We start from the raw sequence: 8,840 nt of genomic DNA, 5'->3' as shown, positions 1-8,840 counted from the left end.
CTGCAAACTTAAACCTGGTTATTATATTCTTGCCCATCGAAGTAGGAAGTTAAATTTCAGAGGCTCTCGACCTTATCAAAGGGAGATGAGAAGTTCCCCGTTTTTATATGAAAATGAAATGATAATAAAGGATCCTTAATTTGTTTAAAAGTGACCATTCCTTAGAATTTGTTAACAAGAATCAATGCAAAGGCTTCAATCTTTGTACTACGCCATTACACTAAAGCTTTATAGGGGGAGGAGATCTTAGTTCACAAGGCTGACCTTTGAGTAGTCCATATCGTAAATCTGTTATTGATTAACTACATCTTTTAGTTTATCGACTCGGGGAAATGCAGTCAATGGAATATTACTTCCCTTGATATAAAAGGAAAAAAATTTAAATATATATATATATATATATATATATATATATATATATATATATATATATATATATATATATATACAGTATATATATATATATATATATATATATATATATATATATATATATATATATATATATATATATATATATATACTAGTGACTACGTACTTGAGCTTAGTAGGCTATTAGATTTCATGAATTTGATTTTCATTTGAAAATATACATGCTGTTTCAGTTTCTGTCTGCAATGACTTGAAGTATGTAATTTTAGGCACTGATTCAGTTTCTTGCTATTGATCCACTCCGCAGTTTAAATATCTTCCGTTCAGTGTCTGGTGGTCGTGGCAGTGATGCCCTGTGTCAAAAAACATGATTGGTAGAATACCTCCTTTTAATATCGTTTACTCACGCCAGACTCGAGCTCAGAAAATGCAGTCACAGTTGTTATCTGCCATAGTTTTCATTCTACAATATCCTTAAAAGGCACAAATTTTCCAGTACCTCGGGTGGATTCGAAGAAGTAATATAGCTTCAAAAGACTTGCCACGTTACAAGGGGTAGGTGAATAATCTACCAGGAATGTTGAATGATTTCACAATGACCAAATTCAAGAACTGCACCAAAGATACTTAGATGCATATAAAGAAGACCCATTGGCCAACAACATAATTGAGTTTGGAGAAACTCTACTAACCTCAATTAGAAACAAAAGATGTTAGCTCTAGCAAAAAACTATTACCAGCGTTAATTCGACCCATAACAGTAAAAAACGTTGGGCCACAATAAAAAAAAACTCAACTCTGAAGATCAAAGGCAGCCAAGAATAACTATAATCAGCAACATTGAAGTGGTTCACCAACTCCAACTCAAAAAAAGCCAGATACCAAATGAAGAGGATACTTAAAGAAGATGAAGATGGACATGGAACGAGCTGTTTAAGAGTAAGCAGAATTTCATACCATTCACCGCACAAGAACTAGATATGTCAATAGAATTCTTTAAAACTGATAAGGATAACAGATTAGATGGTATTACAGTGGAGACGATTCCATGATTCTACACTTTCGTGAGAGGAAAATAAAAATGGCTCCTTCCACCATTCAATAAATGTGCAACAACCTATCTTATCGATGGCAATAATTACAGAGGCATTACAATTACGACAGTTGTAATGAGAATATAAAGTATGCTCATCCTAAAGAGACTAAAGAGAAAGATTGATGAAAAGCTGAAAGATGAACAAGCAGGATTTAGAAAAAACTAGAAGTTTTACTGGCCAAATTTGCATTTTAAGACATGTTGTACGGCAATCTGTAGAATATAAAAATCCGCTTTTGTTGGCGTTTGTGAAATATGAAAATCCTTTAATAGTGTGCACCGACAATTTTGTGGAGAGTCTTGCGGTTTTATGGAGTTCTTAGATATGTAAATTTGATTAAATCTGTTCATGAGAATAGATAGTGCAAAGTTAATGGGAATGGAGTCTTATCAAATTAATTACCAGTGAACAGTGGAGTACTGCAAGGAGATGTGTTGTCACCTATGTTGTTTATCCTCTGCATGGATTTTTTTTATTGCATAGAACAATTTGGGATATCAACTTGATTTGTAGCAGGAAATTAGCAGACCTATAGTATGCTGATGTCGCTGTCATTATTATGAAAACGCCACATGAATTACAAGGCCTGCTTACCAGAATGCATGAAATATGATATTATGTTGAGCTCAAAATAAATAGAAGAAAGACAGAGATGATGAGAACGAAATATGCAATGGAAGATGGAATATTACTCGATGGAAAAAGGAATAATAAGGTGGAATTATTAAGGTAATTAGGAGCATTGATCTCTTATACAGTCTCTAGAATTTGAGTTTAGTGAAATATAGGAAAAAACGCAAGTCAGACAATGGCTAGGTTAAGTGAATATTGGAAATAAAATCCCCTTAAATGACATAAAATTTAGACTATATATCAGTTTAGTGCGATCGGTGTTACTGTATGGACATGAGTCGTGGTATGAAAATTAAACTATTTCCAACAGATTTTGTAGACTTGAGAACCTAGCCCTCAGAAAAATATTGGGAGTTAGGTGGTGGTACAGGATTAGAAAGGAAATTATAAGAGAAATTACTGAAGTGCCATATGTAGATGAGATCATGGCAAGGGGTGGATGGATATGGTTTGGGTATGCTCTTTGCACTCCCCAAGAGAGATTATTTCACCAAACTTTCACTTTGGCTCTAGAAGCCGCTAGAAGAGTTCGAAGACCCAGCGCTACATGGCTGTGGACTATGAAGCGTAAAGTAGGAGATGATGAATGGTGTAGTATTGATTTCCTAGCTCAAGGTAGACACAAGTGGCGAAATCTAACTGAGACCCTAGTGTTAACAGGCGTAGGAGGAGATGATGATTTTATTTCGTATTGATTCTGATAAGCTATAATAATGTTTTCACAGGCATTCTAAAAATAATTTTCTAGACCCAGTTATCTTGGACCAAATTTTCTTGGACCGAATTTTCCTGGACTGAATTTTCTTGTCACCGAGCAATTCTTACACAATAGCAACTCCTCGAGGAGATAGCTCTATCCGTTTCATCAGCTTTCCTGTCTAATTATTCTCTCTCGTCATTCCTGAATTTTCTTTTGACTTCAATATGAAATACTGGAATGTTTAGCATGATCTACCATGTAATTTCCATTTCTTCCTCGAAAACTTTCAACAATAAATTTCTGCTTTCATCTCCTATAAAGTTATAGGAATCTAGTCTTATTTCCCCGAGTATCTAAATGAATAGATTGCATTTATATTCACGAAAGGGCATTCATTTAGAGCTGGAGTTGAAGCAAAATAAGATGACCATTTTATTGGAAAGGTACATAAACCTTAGGTAATGCAGCTTAAGGCGTAACCTCCTTAGCCAGCAAATGCTTAATAACTTAAGACATCTTTTCATTTCCCAAGATCCATCCATTAGGGGTTTTGATATTTGCTTAAGGAGACCCCTTCCCCATGAGTTGTATGTACCTATCTCCTCTTCTCTATTTAAAGAGGCTACACTAGAATTCCAGTCTACTCTCATTGGACCTTGTTAAAAGTAAAGCGCATTGACTCCAACGAATTACTTTTTTATATCATTCAACTGTCCTGAGAACTAATTTTGATAATAATCCAATTCACTTATTTTCTCTATATTACTACTCTCGGAATATCCAGTCAAATGTGAATCTAATATGCTTACGCTGTCAATTTTTGCCTGCAAATGTTACTTCTATATTGACTTTTGATAGCTAAAGTATCAGTTCAAATATTTTCCAAAAATATGGAATATGATGATCACGATTTATGTTCCGAAAAATAAAAAATAAAAAAATAAAAAACAAAATACTACTAATTTCCTTCATATATGTAAGGTCTTCTTTAATATCACTATAAATCTTATGACCCTACTAATCTGTGTTATTATTGTTTCTTACTTTTCCACTTGTACAAATTGAAAATTAAAAAAAAAAATAAAACTAAAAAATTATATGTTAATAGTTTAAGTAATTTTCACCGCTCTAAAAACCAAGCTTTCAAGAAAATATCATAAAAAGATACACAATATGAAAAAAAAGAAGGTAGACATTTTAGACAAACAAAATATTGATAATCTGTGACACACCACTAAATAAAATTTTGCTTGAATTCCGATTTGGAAAGAAAGCTACTTTGCAAAATATACGTTATTGTTTCGATGTATTTCTTAAACATTAGAATAATACCATTTAATTCAATAAAACAAAGGTATTTAATCCAGGTTTCGTGTGACATTTGAAAAAATCTAATTTATTTTCCTCATTGGCACCCCAAAATACTAGAACGGTAACCCTCCATTTCCGTAACATGAAAGGTAACCCTGGGTGAATTTCACCCGGTAATTAAATAATTAAAATAAGATACTTATCCTGAAAATCTTGTTATTTGGAACACATACGAATGAAATATAACTCCTTCTCTCTTATTGAGGCTATTATAAATGAAATCCTCCTGTAAATCATATTTTTATTTTTTTTTCAAAAATACAGAAAAAATAGACTTTTCTTGGAGTACTTTACTAATTAAATTGACAAAAAAAATGATTTCCGAATTTTGTTTTTTGTTGGTGTAGAACTCTCTACTGTCATGGGACTACGTACTGGCTGAATCCCATCTCCCAAGCTCGTATACAATCTGTATGGGAGACAGACAAAAAATGGTAAATTTTTCATTACATACCAAATTAATTTTTTTCTATTCAACACTTGCAGTATGGCAAATTATGCTTCAAATGACTCAAAGTACATCAATGAAACACATACAGTACTATATATACACTCACCTGTTAGATACAGTCACCACAGACTGGATACAGATGCCGAGGACACATCGGCTTGACGCACTTGTTGCATTTGTGACGCGTCTTCCTATCGGACTTGACCGGGCACTCACAACAGCGCACCAATGCACCGCTGCTGGCTGAGAAAGATGTCCCTGGTGATCCTGCAGCACTGCCTGGTGATGGTACATTGCAGACAGTGGTGATCAAGGACTGCAAGGATCGGGGCAAGGGTAAATCCAGCCGTGACGTGGCCCATGGGGTGATTAGGGCCTTCCCGAGCTGCAGCATGAATTTCTGGCGTGATATGACTTTTCTGTTGCCCCCTCTTTCCATATTCTCCTTGTATAAAATGTAAGAGTTTACATTGGCAGCATTCACTATTCCATAAAAAATACAGAGTGGCCAACGTCTTGTTTTGCGCGAACAGGAATTCCCGGAACACATCTGGTCAAACGTATCAACGCCTCCTTTTGTTGAATTGTAGAATTCAATGATCTCCGGTTTTCCTTTAGTGCCAATGTTGGGCTGAGTGTGCTGAGATGACAGGAGCAACACTAGTTTCTTTGTTGTCTTGGATGTATCAGACACATATGACACCAGAGTCATTTCCTTTGTGTACAGGAAGGCACTTGATCCACGCTCTCTTGTAGCTTTGTCCGTCATCTCCTTCGGTATCTCCTTCTTGTTGGCGCGCACTGTGCCAACAAGAGTCATGCCACAGTTATTTAGGAGATCTGATACCAGGGGAACAGAGGTAAACCAGTTGATAGTTGTGACGTTCCTGTGTGTTCCATGGTAAGGCCTCGTTAGCTCTCGGGTAAACTGATGGCCGAGTGTAAGGCCGCCCTTTGGTTGAGTCCCCTGCTTCCCCAAGTATGGGATGCCACCAACCAAGTACTTGGACTTGCTATCATTGATGAGAACGAGCTTGATTCCATACTTGGCCGGCTTGTTGGGAATGTACATACGGAAGGGGCACCGGCCCCTGAATCCCAGTAGCTGCTCATCAACAGTGAGGTTTTCATGGGGGACATACAGTTTGCCACATCTCTCAATAAAAATGTCCCATATTTCCCTCACACCAGCAAACTTGTCAACCTCTCGCCGAACCTGTCGCGTTTGTGGGTCGTCAAATCTTAGACACCGAATAAGGAACCTGAACCGAGCCTCGGACATTGCCACACGGTATAGACCACAACCTGTATCCACGCTCCACATTTCACTGGTGGGGATGTGTTCATCGCACTTCTGGGCACTGATGATAAGTACACCCAGCAATGCTTTGACTTCTAATGGCACAGTGGGAGCAAAAGTGGCTGATCTTCTTTTATAGTTGGAGGCAAATGTATCAATGGCCTTGTTAGTCCACGTCACAATCACTTGGATGAGATCATCATTGAAAAATAAACTGAAAGCTTCCTCTGGTGACACTGCATTCCTTGCCGCCCCTGGAGTTGGGCCAGGAGTAAAGGCGCTCACGATGTTCCTTGTGGGAGTCCTTACGTTACTTGGGGTCTGCGGCCGACAACTCCACCTAAACTTACTAGGGGTGGCAATCGTTGTAGTCTTGAATGTGACGATGGGCGGAATATCACGCTGGCGCCTTCTTCCCCTATCAGTGGCAGCAGGAGTAGCTGAGGTAGAAGCGATAGGTGTGGGGACGTCGGTAGGAATTGGGGATAGAGAACGGTCAACAGAGGTACGACGGGGGCGTTTGACTGGTGTAGAGGCTACCCTTTTTCCTCTTTTCTTCTTCATGCTCATCATCACGTCATCTTCTTCCTCATCAGAACTCTCATCTCCTGGTTCAGGTAAATATTCTTGGTTTTCATCACTATCATAAAACAGGTCACATTCAAGTTCATCAATTTCATCATTATCACTTTCAGAACCACTATCTTCACAAATTTCTGAGAGAGCCCCAGTTGTGTTCATAAGTTCAGACAGTTCTTCATTTGTATATGCCTTTTTGCTGGCCATGGCTTATTCTTTATAATTCACTCACTTTTATTCACTAAATCTTGCCTGAAAAGAAAAAAAATATTATGCAAGGGTTTACAAAATAATATGTCACATTTAAGTTCATCAATTTCATCATTATCACTTTCACAACCACTTCTATCTGCACAAATTTCTGAGAGAGCCCCAGTTGTGTTCATAAGTTCAGACAGTTCTTCATCTGTGTATGCCTTTTTCTTTATAATTCACTCACTTTTATTCACTAAATCTTGCCTGAAAAGAAATAAAATATTATGCAAGGGTTTACAAAATAATATGTCACATTCAAGTTCATCAATTTCATCATTATCACTTTCACAACCACTTCTATCTGCACAAATTACTGAGAGAGCCCCAGTTGTGTTCATAAGTTCAGACAGTTCTTCATCTGTGTATGCCTTTTTCTTTATAATTCACTCACTTTTATTCACTAAATCTTGCCTGAAAAGAAAAAAAATATTATGCAAGGGTTTACAAAATAATATGTCACATTCAAGTTCATCAATTTCATCATTATCACTTTCACAACCACTTCTATCTGCACAAATTACTGAGAGAGCCCCAGTTGTGTTCATAAGTTCAGACAGTTCTTCATCTGTGTATGCCTTTTTCTTTATAATTCACTCACTTTTATTCACTAAATCTTGCCTGAAAAGAAAAAAAAATATTAGGCAAGGGTTTACAAAATAATACAATAATAGTAACACTGGGAGAATTCCACCCGTATGTACAACATACGGGCACAGTAACCCTGGGAGAAATTCTCCCGAAATGCGTTCTAGCCAAAAAACCAGCCGAGAGCGCAGGACCACACACCCTTCACCAACCAAGTCAGATAAGGCACTGAAGGTACTGAGCCACTGGAGTCCCTCCCCCAACCCCTTGGGGGGGGGGGGGGGTACTACGTCATTGCCAGATTCAGTTGGGTGAATATCTCCCCAGGTTACCATTCTAGGGTAGAGATTTGAACGGTAAAGAGCATTATCAAAGCATAGCTAAGACTCTTTTTCAAATTGTACAGCCTTTTTAATCCTAAGTCGTATGAAAGTGTGTTGCATATAATGAAATAAAAATGCGACATTGAATATAACATTAAACATGCTCTCAAATAGTATTTAAGACAATTGAAACTACAACTTCAAATGAAACTTTTATGATAAAAACTTTCAACTGATAGTATTGCGTCATATGACTCCGTTGGCATTATTTTTTCAAAGGCCGTCTATTCGTCTATCGTCCCAATAAAAGTCAAATACCTTTTGTACTGTCATATGTTGCACGGAGTATCACGGTGACTTGCTCTTATTGATAAAATCGCCTTTATGTATCGATCTTCTGCTGATTGGACTTGTTCGTTAATTGGTTGAAGCAATCACGGACTTAGTAGATTGACACTCTTTTTCTAATGATAAGGGTGTTACTCAGTTCGCTCCCTTCAGGAATAACTGTTCAGTGTTATTCAACCCTTTAATTTTTATATGTACCAAATGTTTAAAAAGAGGTATACAATTTCGGTTATAGTCGTTAAACCTTGATTCCCGGATATCACATTACTCGTGTTACACTGAATGTAAATTTTCAAAGAATATAATTATACTTCAATACCGTAGAGGAAATAAATGAATAGGGGAAAGAAACAGGGAAACCCTTATATTTTCATTATCAGTGAACGATTTGGAGAGAGAGAGAGAGAGAGAGAGAGAGAGAGAGAGAGAGAGAGAGAGAGAGAGAGAGAGAGAGAAGCTATATGATATGTTCAACAAATCATTTTAAAATTCGAATACACTTCACTTAACAGGAGAGACGACTGGAATAATCATAAACTACCGGGTACAATTAGTAAAACGTTGTTGAAGAGATGATGGAAAAAAGAATAAAATAAAACATGAAAATAAATAGTTGTTAAACATTTAAAGATTAACCATATTAGAAAAACAATAACGAAGAACCATTGTTATAAAGCGTCTGAGATTATGTAAAGTACAGGTTAAAAGATGAAATACATTTACCAAAAAAAAAGGTCCAAAAACATGAAAATAAAAAATAACAGAAGTAATAAAAAGTGTATAGTTTATAAAAGTCTTTCATTTTTTTTTGTAATCAAAATTGAAT

General features: G+C 36.5%; 1 protein-coding gene across 1 annotated transcript; it reads right to left on the bottom strand.

Moving 5' to 3' along the window:
- Window positions 1-4,483: 4,483 nt before the first annotated feature.
- LOC137655078 (piggyBac transposable element-derived protein 4-like) lies at window positions 4,484-6,710 on the bottom strand. Its single transcript, XM_068388976.1, has 2 exons — window positions 4,731-6,710; window positions 4,484-4,582 (listed from the first exon to the last, which is right to left on the bottom strand). Exon 1 carries the CDS (start codon window positions 6,708-6,710, stop codon window positions 4,734-4,736), a length of 1,977 nt encoding a protein of 658 aa, XP_068245077.1. The 3' UTR covers window positions 4,484-4,582; window positions 4,731-4,733.
- Between the last annotated feature and the right edge of the window lie 2,130 nt (window positions 6,711-8,840).

This window comes from Palaemon carinicauda, chromosome 16 (assembly GCF_036898095.1).
Source record: "Palaemon carinicauda isolate YSFRI2023 chromosome 16, ASM3689809v2, whole genome shotgun sequence".
Classification (NCBI taxonomy): domain Eukaryota; kingdom Metazoa; phylum Arthropoda; class Malacostraca; order Decapoda; family Palaemonidae; genus Palaemon; species Palaemon carinicauda.
This window is presented reverse-complemented; position numbering and strand designations above follow the sequence as displayed.